The 25,619-nt window shown below is 30.7% G+C and overlaps 1 protein-coding gene across 1 annotated transcript; it reads left to right on the forward strand.

Moving 5' to 3' along the window:
- The first annotated feature begins 6,785 nt into the window (after positions 1–6,785).
- LOC136089578 (uncharacterized) lies at positions 6,786–7,583 on the forward strand. The gene has a single exon (XM_065815630.1). The coding sequence runs from the start codon at positions 6,786–6,788 to the stop codon at positions 7,581–7,583; it is 798 nt and encodes a 265-aa protein (XP_065671702.1).
- Positions 7,584–25,619: the final 18,036 nt, after the last annotated feature.

Below are 25,619 nucleotides of genomic sequence, written 5' to 3' on the forward strand. Positions count from 1 at the left end.
GATAAATAATATACGTCATGGTCTAGGTTCCATATGTTTTCTGCAGGTAAGTTTTTCACTATCTCCTATATACTGTTTAACTACTTTGTTTAAGTAGCAGCTCACCGTAAATCTCAAATCCAACTGACTCAATGGAAAACTAAAATCTCTCATGGCTTCAATATATGAAACAAACGACTCTTTGTCAAATCTTAAAAATATAGGCTGTTTACCTGGTCTCATCAAATTTTTTTGGTTTAACCTATTAATTATTGTCTTTCTTGGTATATTAAATTGTTTATCATCTAAACGTTGACTTAGTTTTCCATTTTTTATTAAATCCAAACATAATTTTAGTGTTTCAGTTGAATAATTTTTGTAACTACGAGCTCCTTTCTTCCTCTTGTAATACCTTACCAACCTTAAAAACAATTTGTATCTGTTAGCAAGATTTAAAGCCATATATTGCTTAAAAATATATAGTCTGAGGTTGCTTTTCACCACTTTCTTAGCTGGTGCAAAGTAGCCCCTATTTGTTTAAAACATAACACACAAACTATTTTGAACAGCACTTTCATAAATAATAGTCTAATTTATTTATTTATTTTTTGCATAACTTAAACTACTGATAATTTCTTCGCATAAAAAAACTAAACTTTCCTAACGGGTAACAACTAAAAAACGAGACTGGATTTAAAGACACATATCTCTTTAAAGGAATAAGATTTTAAAAATAGGAAAACTGTTTTTATTCTAGTTTTTAAATATTTTATGTGTTTTTATTTTTTATAGAAAAAATGGATAAAAAATAAATTCAAAACAAGAAGAGATTAGAAAACGTTTGTATGAATTTTATTTAAATTACAAAAATGTTGCTAAAAAGTTCATTATGACCACTTTAAAGTTGAGAATATACCTAAGAGTACTATCTACAAGATAATAAACGTGCTGAAAGTGAATCTGGGTACCAAAGAGTTCAAGGAAGTGGAGTAAAAGCTAAAAAAATGACCAGGACAAACATTGAAAGGCTCAAACTCCTGTTTAACCATAAAGACGGAGTTTCTCAACGACAGGCAGCTAAAAAGTTCAACTGTACTCAGCAACACATTAGTAAAACATTAAAAAAAAGGAAAAAATGTTAGATCAAGAAAAAAAATGACGATTCCAAAAAGCTCTGACCAGTAAAAAGCAGCAGCTAGAACTAAGTGCAGTCGATTGTGTCAGAAATTCAAAAATCGTAAACCAATCATTGACGATGAGTCTTATTTCATGTTAAATCACTCCAGTATCAATGGAAATGATATATTTAATACTAGTGATGTAAAATCTACTCCCTCTACAGTTAAATACCAAACAAAAAAAAGTTTCAAAAGAAACTACTTCTATGGCTTTTTCTGAAAATGGAATTTCTCAACCTTATTTTGTACCAAGTGAACTGGCTGTAAATCTAAAAATCTATTAAAACAAATGTATTAAGAAAAGACTTATTCCATTCATCAATAAGTATCATTCAGATGATGCATATGTATTCTCGCCAGATTTAGCATGATCTCACTATGCAAAAACAGTAATCATCTACGTAAACAAGGAAAACGTGCATTATGTTGAGAAAGCGGATAACCCTGCAAACTTGCCAGAATGTCGTCCTATCGAAAATTTTTGGAGTATTTTGAAAGGCCTTGTCTACAAGAATAATTGGCATGTTGAAAATCTTAAAAAATCTAGAATCAAGTATTGCCTTAATAAAATTGATAGCTCAGTCTATACCAGGCCTAGTTGATAAAGTCAGAAGAAATGGTTTAATTGAGAGCAACTGATTATATTTAAAAACAAGAATAAAAATACTTTCTAGAACATTTTTCCTTTTTGTTTTATCTTACTTCTTTAAAGAGATATATGTCTTTAAATCAAGTCTCGTTTTTTAGTTGTCACAAACAACACTAAAGATGACAGCATCATTCAAAATTAATTCCGAAAATTGAAGATAATGGCCCATCAAACAAAAAAAAAATCAAATATATTAAAAATTCAACATTGTTATTAAAGCTGGTGAACTACAAAGTAACCCCCGTAGGAATAAAGTAGCCCCGCTTGACGGAAGTCGTTTTTATGTCATCGTTAGTTGTTACGTTTTGTCAAACTTTTACTGTTTGTAACTGTAACTATGTATGTATAAATGATTATTGTATAGAAGGTAATATTGATTTTATTCTATTTATTATAATTACTGTATTACTATTATTATTATTATTATTATTATTATTATTATTATTATTATTATTACTATTAATAATATAATTATTATTATTACCAAGATTAATTGTATGTATATAAATCATTTTTTTAAGGTATTTACTTGTATGCTCTGTATTGTATTACTCTCTATGCTTATTTCGTGATGCGCTTTTCATTTCTTTCAGCTTTAATAACAATCATGTCTACCAATAAACAAAGTAAAGTAGAGCTTGTTGATGTCACACAATTTTCTGAAGTACTTGTTCCTGTGCGTGATATCAATTGGGTATTTTTACGACAGCTGCGATAGACAATATTGATCACAATCCATCTTCAACTACATCTAGCAATTCATTCCACGGCTCAAGCGTCACAATTATCAGCATCCGGATACTCCCCATTCGATTTCAAAATCTATTTCATGGACTCTTTTGGTCGAGGAAAGTCAACAGCAAATTGCCAGATTCATACACTACTCTCCCTGCAACGGGTAATGTTGTTTCCGAACCACTTATGACCACCGAGAAATGGCCATTCAAAACATGATTGGAAAGTGGTTGAAGGACAGTGGTTGGAATGAAATGTTCATAAAAGCAGAGGTTGCTAGCATTGGAAGGAGTGAGTTGCTGCTTAAATCGTCGCACGTGAAGAGAAGATGATATGCGCACGAAGTGAGCTTCAGTAACTCTGGGGTACCTCAAGGTTTTATCCTTGGCCCTATTTTGTTTCTTATTTACATTAATGATCTTCCCGACAACCTTACATATAAAGTAGCTATTTTATACTCCTTTTTTTCAACTTTATACTCCTGTTTTGACAAAAAGTCAAAGGAGGAGTATAAAGAGGATTGCTTAGAACAGGCAGCTGATCTTGAATTTATCACTTCTGTAACAGATTGGGGCTCACAGTGCCTTGTAAATTTTAACTTCAACAAAACTACTGCAAACAACTATCGGAGTACTGTCGACATTCCTATATTGATGAATGGCAACCCTTATGCTGAGTCCTCTTCATTACGTCTCCTAGGATTATTATTTACTACTGACTTTTCATGAAAACCATATATACAATCGATTGCTAAATTATAATCTGCTAAGGTTGCTTCTCTTTATCGAGTTTGGCATTTTCTCTCTCCTGATTCCATTCTTTACCTATACAATAGGGTGTCTCAAAAAAAAAATTTTTCGAAAATCAAAATGTGGAAAAGCTCAATCGTTATCGTTATGTATTTGTATGCATATAGTAAAAAATTTCAGCCGTTCAAATCAACTCTAAGGTAAAGAAGGTGGTTTAGTCAATTTCTTTGTAATAGATTATTATACTGCAAATTTATTATTTTGTAATAACTTTTTTTTATGTTAGGAGAATTTAGCAAACACATTTTTTAATTAATGTAAATGTTATAATAACATTATTAATATAATTATTTTTTAGTTATTTACACATTTTTTTTTATAATACATGACAAAAATTATTAAAAAATAATATAATTAATAATTTTAATAACACGTTAAAATGAAAAAAAAAAGAAGATTTGTTTGCTAATTCTCCTTACATAAAAATTGCGCGCGTGCATATGAAAGTTTTACATAATAAGTAAGTTTTCATTTCATTAAAGTTTATTTTTCAATTGTAAAGCGACTTTTTTCAAATAATTTGTTAAGTGTAGATAATTATAATAAAAAACAACACGTGTATGCTATGTATGATACGCCTTTTTTTTTTGCTTGGCGAAAAAAGTATTTTTTAATAGTTTAATTTTTTTTTTTTTTTTTTTAAATAATTCACCTCCCCAAAGCCGAGAAGGCCACTACAGATGAGGAGGCTACTTGTGGTTATCACCCTCTCTCAACTCTATAACTTCGAAACACGAACCTTGACGAACAAGGCCGCTGCGCTGAGAAACAGGTTGAGCGCGGTACTACCAGGGACGTGGTGGGAATCGAACTTGGAACCTCTCGCTTACGAAGCGAGCGCTCTACCACTACACCACTACCGCATTTGCTGTTACGAAACAAACTACTGTACTGTAAGCAGGGCTGTTTTTGGAGCGTCGTAGGCTCTAGGCACTTTGCATAAAAATGTAGCTGTAGGCCTTTCTTTCAATTTAAATGTCATGTACACGTTATTCAATTTACATTATTTTTTAATTTTTGTACGTAGTCGTTAATGGGCCTACAGTCGCTGTTTGTTTGATTATTCTGTATCTGTACACATGTTATGCCTTAAAGAAATTAAATTGTAACCATTTCATTAATTGTATTTCTCTCACTATCTTACTTTAGTTATGATCATGAAAAGCCATTAAAAATTCAGCAATCTTTGGTTTGTTATTTGTTTTAAACGTTTGTTTAAACTTATCAATAGTTTACATTTATTTAAAAATGAAATTCTCAGAATTCCACGTATTATTTTAAAAAGTACGATTTTATTTGGTAGGTATTTTATTAGTTATGATTACGTTTTTGTAAATTATTAATAAGTTTTGTTAAATGTAATGTTTTATGGTTCAATCTATGGTTTGTTATTTGTTTTAAATGTTTGTTTAAATTTATCAATAGTTTACATTTATTTAAAAATGAAATTCTCAGAATTCCACGTATAATTTTAAAAAGTACGATTTTATTTGGTAGGTATTTTATTTGTTATGATTACGTTTTTGTAAATTATTAATAAGTTTTGTTAAATGTAATGTTTTATGGAATATATTTAAATGTTTTCCCCCTCTTTAAATGGGTTAACATATTTTATTTTATTTTTATGTTTTATGTCTATTCTATACTGAATATTTATTATGATTTTCAGAAATTCAAGTCATGTCCGATGGCGATGGGTACAAGAGAAAGCACGAGTCTGGCTATATTAAACGGCAGAAAAAGCAAAGGAAAGAGGATGCATTAAAAAAAATGAAAGGTTCTTTGCTAAAATATGTTAATAAAGTAGATGCTACTTCTGGCAATGACACTTCAATAAACTCTTTCGTTTCTTCAACAGGAATAGTAATACCAGAGCCAGAACCAATGCTGACTGACACTGTGGAACAATGCGGTTGTGCAATGAGTTTTACAAGTGAACCAGTTATTCAAGCAGATGCGGAGCCAACAGTAGCAGAATTAGGATTGGGAATAAGAAATAGTAAGGAATCTATTTCATATGATCCTGCTGAATGGGAAATAAATGCTGATCTCTTAGCTTATTATGCAGAGAATATCCCATCACAGAATTTGAAATCTGATTTAAGCTTAAAAGGTAGACAGTTTGGTGAAAAGATTAGATATGTACGCAAGGAATATTTTATAAGAAAACTGATAAATGGAGAAATTGTCAGCAGGGATTGGCTCATATATTCGCCCTCAACTGGTAAAGTGTTTTGTTATATTTGCAAGATATTTGGTTGCAAAACCGGCAGTGCTGGTACTAATAATGCACCAAGGAATCAATTTATAACTGGTTTTGATGATTGGAAAAATGTCATTGCTAGGATAACCTCACATGAAAAATCAAAAGATCATTTTGCTGCTGTGTCGATGATAATGCAATACAAAAAGTCTACTCGAATTGATGTTGAACTTCAGAAGGAAAATGAGAAGTCTTGCAAATATTGGACTGAAGTCTTGAAGAGGGTTGTTGTAGTGATAAAGTTTCTTGCTGAAAGGGGATTAGCTTTTCGTGGTTACAATCAATTGCATAACTCTCCTAATAATGGAAATTATCTTAGTTGTATTGATCTGTTAGCTGAATTTGATCCATTTCTAAGAGAACACATTTAAAGATATGGAAATCCAGGAAAGGGAAATGTATCATATCTTTCAGCAAACATATGCGATTAATTCATTAATATATTAGGAGGCAAAGTTTTGAAGCAAATAATTTCTGAATCCAAGGATGCTAAATATTATGGAATTAGCATCGATTCAAACCCTGATATTAGTCATGTAGATCAGCTCACACTTGCTATTCGCTATGTGCTCAAAAACAGAAATGTAGTAGAGCGATTTCTTCAATTTATTCCAATTGAACACCATGATGGAGAATACGTATTTAATCTTGTGGTTGGTATTCTTCAGTTTCATGGAATAGACATCAAAAATTGCCGATCACAATCTTATGATAATACCAGCAATATGAGTGGAATATATTCTGGTGTGCAAGCTAGATTCAGAGAGATTAATCATTTAGCAGAATGGGTTCCATGTGCTGCCCACAGCCTAAACTTAGTTGGTTCAGCTGCCGTGGAGTGTTGTTCAGCAGCTGTAAATTATTTTGGTGTCATACAGTCAGTTTATAATTTTTTCTCAGCTTCAACGAAGAGATGGTCAACTCTTAAAGAACTTCTTAAAGAAAACGTATTTGTTTTACAAAGTTTATCAGAAACTAGGCGGTCCTCTAGAAGTGATGCCACAAGAGCTTTCTATGCAAATTACTTACAAATTCGTCAAGCATTATGTGAAGTCACTAACAGCAAACATTAACCATCAGCGGCTGTTCATGAAGCGAAATCACTGGTTAAACATTTAGACTACTTTGAAACTGCGTTAATGTGTGTGATTTGGAAAGATTTACTTCAAAAGATGAGTATTGTCAATAAAGCCTTACAGGAGCCGGGTATTGAGCTGTCCACCATCATTAAACTGTACGATGGTCTCATACAGTATTTTCATGATACACGCAGTAAGTTTGAAACATTCGAAGGCCAGGCAAAAGATCTCACAGAATCTGATTACAAAGAAGCTACACAACGCAAGCGAATACGGGAGCAATTTAATGACGAAGTTACAATAATACATACAATAATACATACAAGTAATCCCAGTTTAAATGTTAGTGCCAGTGATAATTTCCGTATTCAACAGTATTACGTTATCATAGACAGACTTAATAATGAGATGGAAAAACACAGAGCAGCTTATAAAGTATTGTACGAAAGGTTTAACTTTCTTCTTGACAACAGATCTTTGTCGAGTGAGGAAGTAGTGGCTAAAACCAAGGCACTAATTCAGTTGTATCCATCAGACCTCGAAGACGAATTTACCAACGAGTTTTTGCTGTTTTCTCAAATGTTTAGTGATGGTAAATTGGTGTCTGATAAGATTAACCTGCAAATAGACAATAAACTAGTTGCAAGTTTTCCAAATGTTAAGATCGCTTTCAGGATTTATCTCTCTATATTAGGTACGAATTCAGAAGGTGAACGTTCTTTTTCAAAATTTAAACTGATAAAAAACTATCTGCGTTCAACTATGGGACAAGCCCGACTATCCTCCCTGGCACTGCTATCAATTGAAAATGAAGTAATGCGGGAGATGACATTTGAAGATGTTATAGTTGATTTTGCAAATACCAAAAGTCGAAAAGTTAATGTCATCTAATTATACTGTTTGATTATAAACATTTTTATCAACTATGAATGTTATGCTGCATCTGTATGATTGTTTTATTAATGAAATGAAAAACACTTTAAAATTTCTTTTTTTTTCATTTCTTTTGTAGGCCCCTGTAGATTTGTAGGCTCTAGGCACAGTGCCTATAGTGCCTAATGGATAAAATGGCCCAGACTGTAAGTTATATTTTATACTATAAACTTATAAATATATTTAATTTTATAAGCTGTGTTAGCTATATTTTCAGACAATGGCTTCAGGAAAAAAATGCCACAATACAATACTAGAGCCAGCTGAAGATTTGAGACAGGCTGCAAGAAAGCGTAGATAGTTTTATTTGTTAGGCTTTCCACTGCAAAGCTTTGCTCCAAATCGACTTCCAACGACTGGAGAAATGCTCAGAATATTTTACTGGCTCAACATTAGAAAAGAAACTAGGTAACGTCTAAAAAATTTCTGATTTTTATCTGTTTGTTTTTGCTTAACCATTTGGCATTTTCTTAGCACTACCAAGATGAACTGTAAAGGTGGATGTGCCCTTGCTTCTGGAAAAAGTTATCTGAAATGCAGAAAGTTAGCTGAAGGAATGTGTGAAGAGAATTGGCGACAGACAATCAAAGGTGTTTGCATTTTGAGAGAACTAGTAAACTTGTGGGGCAAAGTTGGATTCTAAAACAATTTCATACTCACAGAGCAGCAAATTCGAAACAAAATTACCAACAAGATCAATGAGTACCAATCTCCAAAAAGACTCAAGACTCTAAGTCTACCAGAAGGAAGCTACTGCATGAAAGTAAACAACTTTCTAAATGAAAGCAAATTTTTATTCCCAATTCATAAGGCCAACATCTTTAACTTGATAAAGAGTGATCCATTAAGGAGCAAAGAGGCTCAAAAAGAGTACATTGAATTTCTAAAGCACTGTCTCAAAGGACGCATGGTCAAGAAGGCGGGCATTGATAACACATTTCAAAAAAATGCTTGTTTGGCTGTGGAGAAAATAAGATTAATGGAAGAAAAAATGCGCTAAGAAGATGAAAAGCTCAAAAATCAAGAAAAAAAGAATAAAAGGAAGGTGAAGAACTAGAACAAAGAGAGTTTGAAGTTTTCGGGTACACAGACAGTGATAGCCTTCCAGACTCTGACGAAGTTTTTTGCCTCCTAAAAAGACCCAAAAGATTTCAGGGGAAGTAAAAGTTAGTCTTCAGCTAAGTATGGATGAACTCCTAAACAATTGGATCCCAATCATGACAAGATATGGTATTGGTGTTCGACCAGGAAAGCACGCACTGTAGTAGAGTCAGAAGCCCAGATCATCAGAGAGCAAAACATGGACAAAGTAAGAGGTTTAAAGCTAGTGATTCACTTTGATACTAAAATTGTAAGGCAGTACACCAGTGAAGAATCAGTTTCCACAATTCATGAGAAGATAGCTATAAGCGTTTCTTCTCCTGAAGCTGACCCTTTAGATTTTCTGCTTGGTATTTTGAAAATTAAAAGCTCCAAGGGAAGCGACCAGGCTGTAGCCATTCAAAGTATCCTCGAATACTATGAGCTAACAGATCAAGTTATTAGGGTGTGTGCTGACACCACAGCTAGCAACACAGGAAAGAACAATGGAGCTATTAGAAATATTATTGTTCATGCTTTGGGGAGGCCTGTTCTCTGGCTAATGTGCAGACATCACATATATGAGAGACATGTGTCTCATGTCATGGAACTTGTTTTTGGCACAACAAAAAGTCCAAGCCAACACCTCTATGTTTTACTTCAGAAGCTATGGCCACAAATACATAGAGAAGTTAATAAACTTAAAAGAATTGTCAAATTTGAATAGTCTCAGGATGCATTTAGACCAGGTACTCTTTTGCACCAACTTGCAGTTGAAACTAAAGAATTTTGCACCACAGCACTTCAGAGAAACACTTTCCAAAGAGGAGACTATAAGTCTCTTTGCCAGCTACTGGCTTACTTCCTGGGTGCAGGTATATCTAATTTCTTCTTTAGGCAGCCGGGAGCTCACCATGAGGCCAGGTTTATGAGTGACTGTTTTTACCTTCTTGTTCTGCAGATGACACAGAACTATCATCCGAATGATTCAAAAACAGTAGAGTCTGCTACTCTCAAGAACATAAACACTGCTACAAATTATATTGTGTTTTTTTATGGTCTATTCTTTCTGAAGAGTCCTATGGCAATTCAAGCTCCTTTAAATGACCTAAGAGCTTTTAAGATAGCTTACCAGCTCCAAATGTCAGATGATTACAAAGCCTACGCAGAGATTGGGAAAGTTCTCAACAAATGCATTCTACGGCACACTTGGTATCTAGCTCCCCAGCTTCTAGTTTTGTCTCTTGCTGACAGGGATCTAGATATACCGAGTTAAGAACAACATCCTTAACAAATTGTTGTCTTTTGCCGTTCCAGAAAAAGAATATATGGTGCTTGAGAAACCTTGAATCCAGCCAGTCGTTGTTCCAATGTCATCTCTTGTTGACTTTGTCACTGAGCACTGAGTTATCTTTTCTTTTTTCTTCTAGAAATCAAGAAGGAAGAGCTTTTGCTGTGGAGGGAGAAAGGTATAGCTGCTTGCGAAAGTGAGAAAGCCCCTAAGTCATTTGTCAAGTTTTCTGCTTGTCCAAATCAGCTTGCAGTGATAAATGATGGGGTAGAACGTCACATAAAGCTGATCCAAGACTTTATTAGAAGGACACATAACGAGGATAGACTTCAGGATAATCTTCAGGTAATTACTAAACATTATTATACAGACCTATAGTGTGTAAATTGTTAGGGGGAGGGGGCCTTTTTTTAAAAAATTAGTCAATTTAAGTCAATTGCATTTAACAATTTACACCTAACAACCACTTACCCCACCCAATGTACACGCATGCTACACAATAATGTCTGCAAAATTTTTAAAAGTATTTCCATATCATTTTATTTAATAAAATAAACTATTAATTTCAAATACTAGGAATTTTATTGCATGGATTATTTAATTATTTTACAAAATAACCTGCTTTTTTAATTTAATTTATTATTTTCTAGGTTGTCCGTAAAAACAGACAACAAGTATCCAAGAAAGTTACAAAGAAGTACTCGCAGAACATCTAATAAGTATTACAACTGTAATCACATTTTTGTTGCTTTTAAACTCAATTTAGAATTATTATCTGAAATAAAATTGTCACACAAAATCTGTATCTTCCTTATTTTATTAGATATATTTTAAATCGAAACCAGTGTTTTGTGAGTGTTTTAAATTTAAAACTCTATATTCTGTATTCGGAACTTTAAAATATAATATTCAGGAAAAATTATATTGTATAGAAATTGTCTAAAACCACCTTCTTTACCTTAGAGTTGATTTGGGAGGCTGAAATTTTTCCTATAAGCTACTAATACATAATGATAACGATTGAAATTTTTCACATTTTGATTTTCAAAAATAAAATTTTTTTGAGACACCCTAATACCCAAGATGGTGTGTAACCACAAACTCGTCTGGCACTCACAGTGTTTGTGTCTGTATGTATCATCAGAATGTGAAGTTGTTAACTGATGCTGTTAAAATTGACAAAGACTGGGAATGATTGTTTGCAATCAAGATAATCTAGAGTGAATGTTACATCGATATCTACCATGTCCTGGTATTACTGCTTTAAAATAATTCTTAACAGTAAAATTTGACAACAGTGATAAAAAAACAACAATTAACCAATGGCAAGGTACTGATAGAACTACACTGATCAATCAAAAAATCAATATTGAGGTTGTTATTAACCTTATATGCAATAAAATAGATAAACTTACATCTCATTCATTTATAGCTAAAAGTCAGGCCAAGTACCTTAAAGACTGTAAAGAGTTTTTAAATCACAATGATTGTATAATATTGGGTGACTTTACAGAGAACTTTTAATTTATTGTTCAGGATGAGGTGCTAAGTTACAACTAGAATAAAACTTTCATTATTATATACTATAAATCAAATGGTAAACTGATATCTAAGTCATTTTGCTTTCTTTCTGATGATGTTGAGCATGATGTATACTTTGTATATTAAATAGAACAGCTCATTATCAATTACATTAAAGTGAAAACATTCTATAAGTTAGTAATATTAAATACTTCACTGATAGATATAAATATAATGATAAATATATAATATAATGATAAATGTATTTCACAATATAAAAACCACAAATAAGACTTTGATATTGATGCTGAATGGGTTTTTTTTCCACAAGTCTTGGTAAATCTGCTTGTGATGGTATTGGGGGCACAGTAAAAAGACTAACTGCACAAGCCAGTTTATTAAGGAAAATGACTGGACAGATTTTAGATGTAGATAAGATGTTTGAATTTTGTGTAACCAATATAAAAATATTCAATTCATTTTGGTTTATAAACAGAAATAAATGAAGTTCAATCATCATTATAACCAAGGTTTACTATGGAAAGAACTTTGCCAGGAACAAGATGCTCCCACCATTTTATGGGAAGAACTTTGCCATTATGGGAAGAAGTTTGCCAGGAACAAGATACTCCCACTACCACCATGCGGTAGTGGTGTAGTGGTAGAGCGCTCGCTTTACGAGCGAGAGGTTCCGAGTTCGATCCCCACCACATCCCTGGTAGTACCGCGCTCAACTTATATTTCCGCGCAGCGGCCTTGTTCGTCAAGTTTCGTGTTTCGGAGTTATAGAGTTGAGAGAGGGTTATAACCACAATTAAGTCGCCTCCTCGTCTGTGGTGGCCTTCTGCGCCTTGGGGAGGTGAATTAACAAAAAAAATTTTTTATACCAATTCATAAATAGACAACTTCTTTTTAAAGGATGAGTCAACAAACTGATGTTCAGACATTTAACCTTGTGCAGATACTAAATGAGCTGTTCATGCAGCAGGTTATATATAATCATAAGGATTATGTAGCTTGCAAGTATGACAATTTTTGGTGGATTGGAATTATAACCAAAAAAGATGAAAGAGAAGGAGATTATAAAATTCAGTTTATGCATCAACATGGTTCCAGCCCAAGTTTATTTTGGCCCGCACGAAAAGATATGTGTTGGGCCCCATCAAACCATATTTTATGTACCATTGATCCGCCATCTACAACAAATGGTCACATAATATTTCAGAAACTGAGTTGGAAAAAATTATTGAAAAAATTAATAAAGATTTATAAAAAAATTTCTAATGCATTATTATTTTTAGATTTGTATGTCATTTTTTCAAATTTAGTTAAGATACAATTTTATGTGAGTATGTGTAATTGGCACGATTTGCCTACAAAATTCTCCTAGTAACTTGTCTTTATGTTTTAACAAAAAAAAATAAAATAAAATAAATAATAGTGAATAGGGGTTGGTAAAATGCTTAATTGCACCCCTCCTCTATAGACTATGAGCCCTCCTCAGGTACAAAAAAAATAAATAAAGTATAATTTTTATTATTGCCCTCATAAAGACTTTAACAATACTTTTTATAACAAAAAATTAAGATATAGCTAACTTTGTCATAAATAAGTTGGCAATAAATTTTATGCTGACTCAGCATATATTAAAAAGCTGCATTTAAAAAAGTTGAAAAATGCAGTAATATATTTTTTACTAATAGTGATGTTTGATAGCTATGTTGTAAGTTGTAACAATGCCTCAAAAAAAAATTATCAAGGTGAAATCACCATTTTGACCATCGAAATACCCCAAAATATATGCCTTTATTATCTAATTTACCCGTAATTATGGTGGTCAAAAAAATTTTCAATTTGAAATTTGTACCCACCATGTAGAAGATTGTCATGTACAAAATTACAGGATGATACCTCATTTGGTTCATAAAATATTGCTATTTAACAACAAAAAAGTAATTTGCAAAAAATGCTGAGTCAGTATAATTAAGAAAATTGAATCCTGAATATCTAAAGAGCTGTAAGGGGTTAGAGGTTCCAAGTTTTAGATATTCCTTATTTTCATAAACCCTATAACATATAAAATAATTAGCAAAATCCAAAACATGGGGTGACATTTTTTGTTTTTTATCTGCTGATTTGACATGGATTTACCCCATAATTAACAAAGCAAAAAAACCATTTTCAAAAAACAAAAACTTAGTTTAAAAAGACAGCTTACGATAGAGTTGTTAACTGGAAGATTTCGTACAATTCCGGAAGAATAAAATTCTTTCGGAAAGATATTGAGAATAAAGGGTTTGTTTTTTTTGGACCAAATTTTACGAAACGAAAAAAACCATCAATGTTCATTTGGCAAATGCTTCTTACTAAATGTAGCCTTTCGCAAGTTGAATTACGAAATAAAACTATTTTGCTACATACGAAAGTAGCGCTCACGGAAGTCGCACTAACAAAATGAGCCCTTTCGCTAAACAACGTTTTGAAGTCTATAAAAAAATGAACATTTTAAGGTTTTATTTTTTAAAATAATGATAAAAAACTAAATTTCTTTCGAAATGAAACTCTTTTGCACCGCAACTTGCAAAACAGTTCTTAACGGAAAAAAATTACGAAACGCGGCATAATAAATATATTACGCTTTATGAATCGAAGACATGTGATTAACTATGTAATTAATAGACTAATTTTTTGTATAATATTGATAAGTTTCAGTTTTAAACTTTTATAAAAAAAATTAAGACTTTCATAAAATATACTTTTTAGAATGTCATTTAATGAATAAGAATTAAATAATGAAAATAACTTGAACAACGTTAACATACGAATGCAATTGTGTAATCTGGAAACGATGCCTTTGTTGAAATCAAAAAATGACCTAATTAAAGTGATGAATGCTAAAACTTAATTATGTAATAAAATGCCTAAAAATAGCTCTCACTTGTTTTCAAATAGTATAATTTTACGTTTAGTAAGTTACAATTTTTTTATTTTTGAGGTGCTCTGTTTTATGCGCTTTCGCTTTTATTACCTCAATAACAACAAGTAAATTTAAAAAAAATTTTAAAGACATTCTTTTCAATAATTTTTTCTAAAATGTTTTACCTTTTTTAAAAAAAAAGTCAGGGTGGGAAGGGCATTTATTGCCCTTTGTGTCGTTGGCTCTGAAAATATTTTACTTTTCAGCATCCCAACGTTATTGTGACTAGTTTTAAAGCTCTAGCCATTTTAGAGAGCAGTAAAAATTTGGTTGCAAGATTTTGCAGAAAAAAAGCAGGTACGTAAAATACAACTCTTCCCCGGATTTAAAAGGTACGTAAAATACAACTCTTCCCCGCTACGTAAAATACAACTCTTCCCCGGAACTCTTTGCCCCTGGAAATAACTTTAATATGCTCACCAGGACTATACAAGCGCTGAAAGTTTCAGAGCTGTAGCTAGTCGGAAAGCTAGTGATAAATTAATTGCAAGATTTAGTAGGAAATGACAACGGCCAAACAACACTTAAAGTTCAATTAAACTTTGTAATAGAATCAAACATTTTACTAAGTTTTTATATATGAGAATATAAGTAGTAAACCTCCATTTCTGCTAAGCTAAAGACAATAAAAAACCGAAAGTCGGAAGTAAACCAAAGTTGGTACTTAATAAATATAAATATTTATAAACACTGGCAAAGAGACATGTTGTGGAGGGAGCGTTGTTCTTTCCCTTAAAACTAACTCAAAGTTTCATTTTTTTCTATTTAAATTTTAGCTGCGTTAGGCCCCCTAAGTTCTGTTTCAGTACCTCCCCCATCCATACTTTCTTGACCATTCTAGGTCACTGTAGTAGTATAAAAAGGGCATTCCAGCCCAAAATTTTTTCAACCATATACCTATCCATATTATCATATCATATTTCAACTATATCTATAACCATAAACTATCTATATTCTCATAAGTCATTTCAATCATTATACTATCTATAAATTCTTAACTCATTTCAATTATTGTCCTATTGTCCTAACTATAATTTCTGAACCAAAATGAAATAATATAACAACCATAATATATTGATATATAATATGGTTACAAACTATAAACTCTGAGCTAAAAAATTTTTTGTAACTTTTTATAAATCAATTTTCTCAAATGATTTCATTTGTGAAATCTACGCGTAAATGTAATATAGCTTAAGCGAAAAGAAAGCATGTCCTATTACATCAAAACTTCCAGATTGTCCAACTTGTTTATCCCCCAGAGTTTAATGTTACTACTAGCCTTCTTCCAGTAGGAACATTAGGCATGGAATCAGTAAAATTTCTGTAAAATGAGATAGTAGTTGTAGAGCCAATTGAACTACTTGATTGATACAATAGTCCAGATGATTCATTGTTAAATGAATTAATATTAACACTGTTCCACGAAGAAAGATAAAAGTCTTCTCAACCAGGTGAGGCCTATATACATACACTATTCTGATCAAATCCCTGAAATACTGTATAACCCTGTCCGTTGTATGGTATCCAAAGTTGTATAATAGAGTTAGTACTTACTCGAGAATTGTATGCATCATACATGCGTACTCTAGATTCCCACCAATTTCCAGATACTCCAATAACATGCATTCTAATATATTTAAGATAAACACCTTGACCAGCAACGTCTGTAGTGTCTAATAATATATACTCTTTACCATAAGTTGTGTTTGTAAATCTAAATGTTTCTGAGTATAATTTAATAGATGATAATGATTGAGGTATTAATATAGTTCTTGTAATATGAGGTTGTATCCAATATGTAACGTCTTGACTAGTTTTATTGTATAATTGAATTACTAGACTAGTAGTAAATGGTAAATCTAGTGTAAAGTATCCTCCTAATGCATTAGCTGTATACAAATTACAACCTTGTAAAGAGTTCACATAAAATGATTCACCAAGTGGTGAAAATAAAAGATCACAGGCTAAAAGAATATTATTATCTCCAACACTATCTGCAGAAGTAGAATAATCTCCAATGCAAAGTGTATGATCTGCGTATATTCTAAGAAATACATTACCTGGAACATTATGATTAGGATCTTATCCTTAGAGTGCTTAGTTTTCATGAAAGTACCGCCCGCATTTCAGGCATTGCTCCTTCTCCATACACAGCACAAATCTCACGAGCAGCTTCGGCGGCCTTAACACCTCGATTAAATGCAAAAAGCAAATGGTGTCGAAAATGCTCAGTATTGTCCACTTGACATTCCATTTTAATGATCTGAAAATACACAAAAATAAAAAAAACTAACAAATCAAAACACACTATCTTGTAGAGCAAAACATTCTCTTTCAAACAACATAAAACATTTTGACGATGTATTTTATTTCTGCGTGCATTTTTAAATTTGAAAAAAACGCTCATGAATTATTCCTCAACCCAATATAATACTATACACAATAATATACACATTCCGAAGTAAATTGGTTTAGCATATTTTAATTTTGATCTTTTCATATGTATTGCGATTAAGTTTTCATCAAAAATTGTTCTACTTTCAAAGTTTGGTTTTGATGCTAATTTAATAGCTTCATTTCTGTCTGTTACTAATTTAATATCAACTCTGTTTTCAACATTCTCCATTGTTTTTACAAATACTGAATTGTTCATGATTTTAAAAAAGTCTTTTTCAAAATCATTCGTTTCTGTAGTTCTAAGGTTTATATTTAGTTCAATGTATTCATTTAGCCATGCTCTTTCTTTAAACTTTATGCCTCTATAAATTTTAGTAATCTTTAATCATCATCTTTCATATAGTTTTAGAATTTCATAATGTACTATATACTTTTTCTTATTATTCAAGTTGGGCACTAATTTTTCAACTTTATCAATATTTAATCTTTCAGGTGCAAGTGGATAATCGTTATGTTCGTTATATAGATATTCAGGGTAATCTAAATCTACCTCTAGTATACAAGAAATTGATTTCCACTTTTCTATTTCATTTTCATCCATCCATTTAAAACCATGTGTTGGAAGTGGTTTACTCATTGCCCATCCATATAAATTATTAGCATCTAAATATTAGATGAATGTTGATGGTTTGCTTTGATCATACTCATCACCCATGTACTTATTATTAGAAGCTCCTAATCTATTTGATATCATGCTATTTCCACCGCTTATACCTTTCTTTATCATTAGTATCATGTCGTAATCACTAAGCAATTCTAATTTTATTTTTGTTTTTTTCAATCTGGCATCCCAAGCTAATCCTGGTGATGTATTATACCAACCAGGATCTAATTTATAACAATTAATACAAACATCTCTAAAATTTTCAAAGACGTCAGCTAGTAAAAGCACATCTGAAACATTGTACAAGTCATGATAATCTCTGAATGTTTTGCAACTAAACTCATTCCATACATTTTGTGCATGTGAGTAATCATTATCACTTATATCTTCATCGTTTAATTTTGAAAAGAATGATTCTTTTAGTGGTAATTGTGTCTCATTAAATCTATTAATAGAATCAACCCAATCATATGGGTATACACCTTTTCTTAGTAACAAGTCTAATTTTTTACCTGAATATAATTTTTCGATATTTTTGCGCTGGTTTTTTGCTAAATTCTTTGATAAAGCATCGAAACTAGAAGGCATAAATCTATAACTATCTAAGAAACGAAGTTCACGTTTAACTTCAACTTTCTTACCTTCTTTAATATATTCATCAATTTTAATTTCTCTAGAAAAGCTAATACACTTTTCTTCATTGTTCACAACTCAATTTTCCTCCTGATAATTTCTTTATAAATAAGTGAGAATCGTAACAAGATAAATTGTGAAATAGCACAGACAAGAATTTTGGAATTTTATAATTTAAATTACAATTTTGATGATGGGCACCTCTATATTTTTTAGAAATATGACAATGGTCACGTACTTTAACTTTTGCAAGTTTTTCTCCACAAATGTGACATGATATTGCCGCATTAAAATCATGCTTGTTATCAGGAGTAAATGTCATCTTTTTGGAATATTATTCATGTCACAAATTTTCTTAATATATTCTTCCAAACTATCAACAAAAATTTGTGCAACATCATCTGTTTCACTACTTGCAGTAAATGTGACTAATTTACTTTGACAAAAACTTTCATCAAAACATTTAATATAATAACAGAATGAACTTGGAATATATTTCTGATATTGTTTAGTATAAGATTCATTCGGATTTGGTTCACAAGTGTCAATTTGTTTGATAAAACTTTCAAAGCATATACTACAAGCGGAACTCTCATTGATTTATTATGATTAGTAAATTGCATTGTTGAATTTGGTGGTGGAAGTTCGATACGTACTGAATCATGTGTTTCACATTACGATTTATGATTAGATAAAGGTTCTTCTGAATTAAATCCTAACAAACAATTTCTACAATAGTGTTTTTTGAAATGTTTATTAGATGTTTGTGATGAAAGTAATCTGCTTAAATTTTTTATTAAACAGTAATGATTAGTTTCGCCATTTGAGATTAATAGTAAATTTATTAAATGTTTGCGATCATTATTCTTTGATACATGCAATATATGAACTTCTGAGTTTTCATAACCATATACCTTGATACTGATATCTGTATTGTTTTTCTCAAATTGTGTGATTTGATTTAACGATACTGGAAATTCTATTTTATCCCAATTTATATTTTCTGCTTGATTTTTATGCTCCTTATCTACTCTTTGAGGATTATTATCTGTTGGATTTAATGCTCTTGCAATACACCATTTAAAACATTGATTATCTTCATTTTTTATATTAATTATCGCATTTTTAGTTGCTAAATTTTTATCAAGTGGAATATATGGTTTAGCTTTAATGGGATTATACTCAATAATATTTATATCCATCTTTTCAACAGAAACAAATCTCCAACCTGATCCTGCTTGTTGATATAATGATAATGATTCTAAAATTTTCTGCTTTGATATTTCATAAAACTTGTCTAAATCTGTTGTTTCTTATACAACTTGATTATTCGTTCTAAATGGAACAGATGTGATTATAGTTTCTCCTGTTTTAATATCAGTACGCTCCATTTCACTATAGAGAACTATATAAACCTTTGAATTTCTATTTTCTCTTAGTACTTTAATAGCATTATTTTTAGCAGCATTTATGAAGAATAAAGCATCGTAACTTTCTATCCCTTTGGTTGTAAATTGTTTTGCCACATTTTTAACAGACGGTTTCTTTAATTTAAATTCTATTGGGTTTTTGTAAAGCTTATTATACAACTCTACAACTTTAGATTTTAATGCTTCAATCTTTTCATTAGCTGTTTTTTTAATTTTATCAGGAACAAAAGACATAATCCAATTTGCAATAGAATTATTTGATTCTTTTCTATATAAAAACAGATTTAATGACAATTAAATACGGAGTCCGTCAAGGATCAATTCTAGGATCGCTTTTATCTCTCATTTATATAAATGACTTGAGTAAATTTTGCAATATCTTAAACTATCTTAATATCTTTGTATACTTTTATTCATTGCTATCTAAATTACGCTAACGTTGCTTGGTGCAGCACTAATGTATCTAAAAATAAGAAGCTTTTAATTAAACAAAAACACGCTGTCAGAATTATTGGAAATGTAGCTCGCACACTAAATTTCTTTTTAATAAATTCAAAATACTCAACGTATTTCAACTTAATTTATATCATATTCTTATATTTATGTTCAAAGTAGATTATAAAATGGCACCCATTTTATTTAACTCATTTTTTGAAAAAATAAATCGCTTATACCCAACAAGGTTTTCAATAACAATTATATTCAACCAAAAGCATATTATTCTGCTACTAAGTTCTCGATTGCAATCAGAGGACCTAAATTATGGAACACGTTATTGGGTAATGAGTTAAAAAAAATTCCTTCCCTTGGTTAATTTAAAAATAAAATAAACAATAAACTTTTGATAATTGACAACGAACTAGACTTCTCCTGAAACTTTTGAATAGGAATAATCACTCGTTTTGTTTACTTGTTATTTACTTTATTTTTGATCATATTCATTTTTGATTTTAATCTGAATCTTTACCTTTCTTTGATGTTTTATCTTTCATGTTTTATCTCATTTTTATTTATTTTTAAATTCGAAATCTTAATAAATAAAAGTTTGAAAAAAAAAAAAAAATTTTCTATATTTGCATTTATAAATGTATTTTATGCATATATTACATTGTGATAGCGGTAATACTTTTTTTTTTGTGTTATTTATATTCTTGTTTTGAAGGGGTTTGGCGATAACACTGAATTTGTCTTCTTCTTGCCCCAGCCGTGAATATACATTTTGTAAAAGTCTAATTTTGTAAAAAAATTCTTTATGGCATAAAATAGATGATTCTGGACAATAGCGAAAATTTTATTTTCTTATAGTTATTTGATCACTATAAAATGTAAAATGTAATAACGATTCAAAAGTTATTCAAAAGTTATTCAAAAGTCAGTATGACCTCAAAAATATATAAATTAGTAAATCTCTCAATCTGTAAAATAGGTGATTCTGGACAATCCCGACAATTTTTTTTTTTTTAATTTTTGGAATTTTATTTCCTTATAGTTGTTGGATCACTATAGAAAATTTCAAGTCAAATGTAATAACGATTCAAAAGTTATTCAAAAGTCAATAATACTCTCATTTTTGGTGCCATAACACAGTAAATTTTCCATATTTAAGCCCAATATCTTTTGTCAAAAAATCATCAATTTTTCCAATACAAAAAGTTCAATAACTTTTGATCCACTTAACTTCAAAAGTTGAATGACCCCTTATTTTTTAAGTCTTCTCAAGCTTTATACAATGACATCAATTATGTTTGAATATTTGAACTATTAAAAAATCGTCTGGAATGGCTATATTTACTAATATATTAAAGTATATATATATATATATATATATATATATATATATATATATATATATATATATATATATATATATATATATATATATATATATATATATTAGGTAAGTGATATGAAATTTTTAAATTTATAAAATATTATATTTTTATATATCGTTGGAAAGAGCATTAATAAAGTATTTTAAAGATGAAAAAGTTATCAAAATCAAATAATTAAAAAAAAAGTTATGAGGTTGTAAGTGTCGATTTTTGAATATATGGAATTGTTAAAGAAACTGTGGTCGAAATAATTTTATTTTTTATTTTTATGAAACAGATGTTCTTATATTTTGCTCCCAGACCACAACCAAATATGAGAGGTGTACTTTTGAGTTAGGTATGGATGTGGTGGTGATTGTTTAATACATACTACTATCAAAAATGATTGATTTTAAAAATAAAATTTATATCTCTAATAAAATAAGTAAATCTAGCATAAAAAATTTATACTTTACTACTTTACAACTAGTGGTTAGTGGTGTATAATTTGACTTAAGGTGAGGGGTGTGCGCTTGCCGCCAACATTGAAAAAAACTTTCAATTTAAACAGGTTGTTTGAACAAGGGCTACAAATCGCACGAAAATTTTTGAAAGTCAAAACACTTGCTGGTTACGTTTTTGCTGGTCACAACACTTGCGATGCTTTTATACAACTCATTACATTTGCAGTTGTATTTTGGCATTAATAAATATTACAATTACGAAAACAATTCATATTAACATTCAACACAAATAATACACATTAACATTAAAAAAAAAATTAGTTCTCCTGACAGAGCCAAAGCTCCCCCCACGCCCCTAATTAGGGGGGATGAGGGTCCAGCATTTTTTAGGGGCCCTTTTCGAAAGTTAAAAACATTTTTTTGTTTGTATTATTTATAATAAAAATATTTAAATATATATTGTTACTGTTACTATTATTAAAAAAACTTGGCCTTTTAATCACAATATTACCTAAATTATGCGAAGCGTAAAAAAGGCTATGATATTTTTAATGCAAAAAAAAAAAAATTGTTCAACACTCCGAGGTCCGAATTTTATTAGAAAACGCAAGCTTTATAAAAATCTGTCAAACCTTTAATGGGAAACCATTAAAGGCATCTCGCGTCTAAAATTCTGGCCAGCGCACAGTGGGCCAGAATGCACTTTTACTGGACAAAATTCATAACTAATTTAATATTAGAGCTATATTCACTAAAATTAGTATGAGTACTAATATGATGTCTGCGCTTTTTATGAAGGTAATACTTTTTTATTTTGTTGCTATGGATACCTTTATTTTGCTTAGCAACAACCTACTTTTGTTATCTGCAGATATTTTATAAGTGCTATATTCACTAAATTTGGCATGAGTTTTTAAAATCTGGTTTCAAGCTTGTAGTTGGTATTCAAAGCAGTTTCATGCTGATCAATTGGCTGTTCAATTTCAGAGTCAGACATAATCCTAAAGCTATCTTGAAACTTAGTAGTAAATGCAGCTTTATTACTTTCAGCTTTTAGTTCTATAGTTTTCATACTTAGTTCCACTAAACCATCACTGTTATGTTCTGGAATTTTTACTACGGTTATTGGTTCAGCTAAATAGTCATGATCATTTGCTATAGCAAATCTTGGGTTGGTAATTAGATGTTATTCTAACTCAATATCTGGTACTTTTGTGCTCTCTGTTGTTTGAATAATCTGTTCAATTGTTGTTGTATTATCAATTGTTTTAATTTGATCAAAGAGATTAGTCACCAACCTGTCTTCAGAATACACATAGTTTGGCAAGTAAGCTTCAGCCAGAATAAACGAAGGATTATATGAAAGAATCCACATGATTTAAAGCCAAATTCAATATTAGCTTTTGTCATACTATTATTCCAGGCTTTGGTTAAAAGTCCCGTAAAATTGGCATTGTTTATTATAACTCCAGGGTGATTAGGCATCATATCCTGGGTTTATTATATGAAACTTTGAATGGTTTAAAAATAGTTCGATCGCAAGGTTGAAGCCAATTGCTTGTATGAGCAGGTAATTCAACAATTTCAATTCGGTTTTGTAAGGCCATATCTATTAACTCTATGAAATTGTGGGAATCGTGGCCATCTCAAATTTAAACTTTGGGACGTTGTGGTCCAATATTTTTAAAAATGTAAGCTCAAACCAAAGTTTTGCAATCCCTTGTTTAGTCCATCCAGATTCACTTGGACTCCAGTTGGTTGCTTTAGGGGTATCTAGAACTTGAAAACTTTGAAGGGATTTTACTGTCTTCCCTTTTGGAATCACATAAGATGGTAAAGCTCTTCCTGCTGCATTCACACAAACAATTAAAGTAATCATTTCTCGATTTCCACTTGTTCTCATATGTAAATATTTAGTATTTTTTGCAGCAGCAATTTTGTGTGCCTTGAAGGCTAGCTGAAGCTCTGTCTCATCCATGTTCCATATTACTTCAGGCTGACAGTCTTTAATGACTTCTTTATGTGTGGTAAAATAATTTGCCACTTTCTGGTTGTCGAAGAGTTACTTTTTTGTTATGTCGATTTATAAGTAGTCACCATCATTTATTAGATGGTTTGCCATTCTTAAAAGAATATCCGTATTTTTTGGCAAGCTTGCCAGCATATACCATGAATTGTTCTTTTCCAAAACCATTGCACATCTTAGCTCTGTTGTCTGAAAAATCGAGTAACTTTTTTTCAAGATCAAGCGGCATTAAATTTTTTCTTATTGCTTTTGCACCAATTCCAACTTTTCCATTTATCCTGCTCTGCAAAGTTGCTCGGGGTACTTTAAAAATTTTTTATAGTTTCAAGTAACACTTCCTCTTTATATTTCACATATTTACCTCGAGTTGGACACTGCTTGATTCTAAGGGTTTTCGGTTGAATTTCATAAGACATGAGGTTTTCTTCAGATTCTATTGATATGTATATGTACGAGCTGGAATGTGTTAAAAATACAATCTAAAGCGTTTCTTCTTAGTCCGAAATTGATATTTTCCGAAACCCAGAAAATAGTGCCTAAAAAACGATATCATCTGTATTATTTCTCCTTAAAAAATCTCTCCTATCCTATTTCCTAAGCTATCTCTCCTTAAAAAATATCATAGAAACTCTCATGACCATCCATTATCTTTGTCTTCAAAATGTGGTTAATTTAATATATAGTAATGCTTTTAATGATTTGATGACTTTACGGCTTACGTGCTGCTAGAATTACTATTTTTGGGTCTGTCATATACATTACAGGTTTCAAAGCAAAATAAAATTTATAAAAAACCTTTTTTTTTTTAATTAAACAATAAGATCATATATATTATATGAATAAGTTAAAAAATTTGAATTTAATTAGTTTAAATTCTCATAGAGCTGTAGGTGGAAGCAACATTTTTAAGCCATTTTCAATCCATGGTTTTTGTTAGTCTCTGCGACAGCATAGCGCTTCAATGTTTTTGTTACATATTTATGTACAGCCTCGGATGTCTGCTTTGAAAAAAGTCCAAGAGCTTTCTGATTCCTATTGAGAAAATCTACAAGGTGGTATTTAATAATATGGAACTTTCAACCAAGTGACAATGTTTTGTCGAACACATCTTTACAATAGTATTCTAAATATTCAGCAGATCAATAAACTGCAAGATATCTTTGCTGTATGAAGGTTTTAGCATCATGCCAAAACAACTTTTTGCAACTGAAAGATTTTAAGTATATGATTAGAATATATATGTATATATATATATATATATATATATATATATATATATATATAATATATATATATATATATATATATATATATATATATATATATATATATATACATATATATAATTGATACCTGTTCTAAACTTCTGCAGGATTCCGCCACCATTATAATCATACCACATTACAGTATTTTTGTCCAAAAAGGATTTCAGGCCCTTATTAACTAAAAGAATGTCAAAAATTTTTGTCACAACATTATATTTCAGCTCATATATGTGAAGTTCCGGAGGAGGGATGATATCAAGAATAAATTTTTTAGGATTTTTTTTAAGCAAACATGGTTAATAACATTATTGAATAATTGCATAGTCTCATTAGGATATTCTGCATCTTGGTACAGATTGTAATCTGAATTTAAGGAAGAAAAAATTCTCAAGTCACCTGATGAGTTTATTGTCCCAGTACAGTAACATTAAG

Source organism: Hydra vulgaris, chromosome 13 (assembly GCF_038396675.1).
Source record: "Hydra vulgaris chromosome 13, alternate assembly HydraT2T_AEP".
NCBI lineage: Eukaryota > Metazoa > Cnidaria > Hydrozoa > Anthoathecata > Hydridae > Hydra > Hydra vulgaris.

Coding starts and splice junctions, on each gene's coding strand:
- LOC136089578 (XM_065815630.1), top strand. CDS start 6,786: ATGAGTATTGTCAATAAAGCCTTACAGGAGCCGGGTATTGAGCTGTCC.